This window comes from Aplysia californica, unplaced genomic scaffold (genome assembly GCF_000002075.1).
Source record: "Aplysia californica isolate F4 #8 unplaced genomic scaffold, AplCal3.0 scaffold00281, whole genome shotgun sequence".
Taxonomy (NCBI): Eukaryota; Metazoa; Mollusca; class Gastropoda; order Aplysiida; family Aplysiidae; genus Aplysia; species Aplysia californica.
The window spans coordinates 367,558-368,934 of record NW_004797551.1 but is presented as its reverse complement, the minus strand read 5'-3'; the positions used below and the strand labels follow the sequence as shown (position 1 = coordinate 368,934).

General features: G+C 53.7%; 1 protein-coding gene across 1 annotated transcript in view; it reads right to left on the bottom strand.

Annotated features, from left to right (window-relative positions):
* Positions 1–1,054: 1,054 nt before the first annotated feature.
* Positions 1,055–1,377, bottom strand: part of LOC101854418 (putative uncharacterized protein DDB_G0279653) — a gene marked incomplete at its 3' end in the record, with an annotated part of 7,748 nt that continues 7,425 nt past the window's right edge. The window contains 1 exon segment of the mRNA XM_005101395.3: positions 1,055–1,362. Coding sequence (XP_005101452.2) covers positions 1,055–1,362 — 308 coding nt within the window.

Below are 1,377 nucleotides of genomic sequence, written 5' to 3'. Positions count from 1 at the left end.
TGTTGTTGTTGTTGTTGTTGTTGTTGTTGTTGTTGTTGTTGTTGTTGTTGTTGGTAATATCGCTGTTGTCGTCGTCGTTGTCGTTGTCGTTGTTGTTATTGTTGTTGTTGCTGCTGTTGCTAGTGGTGTCTTTGTTGCTGTTGTTGGTGGTGGTGGTGGTACTGGTATTTTTCTTGTTGTTGTTATTGGTGTTGCTGTTTGATGCTTTTGTAGCTGGTCTATACTGCATTTTGTGTGTGAGGGTTTTTAAAGTGTTTTTTCTTGTGCAATGTTTGCCTTACTTTTGGTTATTTATTTATTTATTATTTATTTATTTATTTATTTATTTATTTATTTATAACCTACCATACCCCTCTCCTTTTCCCCCTTCCTCTTCTAACTCCCTGCATACCCCTCCACATCCCACCTTCCTCTTCCCCTCTTCCTCCACCCCACTCCAAACCCACCCCACACACCCCTTCCTCCCCCCAACTCCCGCCCAACTCCCGACCCACACCCACCCCTTCTTCTTCTCCCTAACTCCCACCCACCTACACCCCACCTCCCTCTTCCTCCACCCCACTTATACTCCCTTACCTCCACCCACACCCCTTCCCCCATCCCAGTCCCAGTCCCACCCCACACCCTTCTGCCTCCCCACCTCTCCCTTTTCCCACCCTACTCCCACCCTTTCCCTTCCTCCACCTCCATCTTCTTCCACCACACCCCAACCCTTCTTCCTCCCCACCTCACACCTTCTCCCTCTTCCTTCCCACCTTCCTCTTCCTCCACCCCACTCCTACCTTACCCAAACCCCACATCCCCCTCACTCTCACCTACCCCCTCTCTCATCCTCTCTTCCTCCCCACATCCCCCAGCTCTCATCCAACCCCTCTCTCACCCCCCCTCTTCCTCCCCACCTCCCCCTTCCCCCAGCTCACCCCCCCCGTCCCACCCTCTCTTCCTCCCCACACCCCCCTCCCCTCAGCTCTCACGCAATCCCTCTCTCACCCCCCTCTTCCTCCCCACCCACTACTTCCCCTACCCCCCACCCCCTTCCGACACACCACACTTACTACTACTGCTGCTGTTGTGGGAATGAGGTAGCTGACGATGACGGTTGCGATTTCCGGATTGGGTCACGTGATTAGAACTGCTGCTCGGATCAGCATCATGGCGGCCATTTTGTTGACTCTCGCGGCCGGAACCGCTGCTCGGTTGGTGATAGGATCCGTTATAATGGTTCTGGTAGCTATTTGGAGTCACGTGACCAGAGGAGCTGGTGTGATTGGAGGAGGGAGGAGGCGTGTGTCGGCCATTGGGCTGCTGTGTCTCAAGGTGTCGCAAGCGAGGGGGCAGAAACAGGTTGTTTGGCCACCATTGCTGGTGACGGGTGGG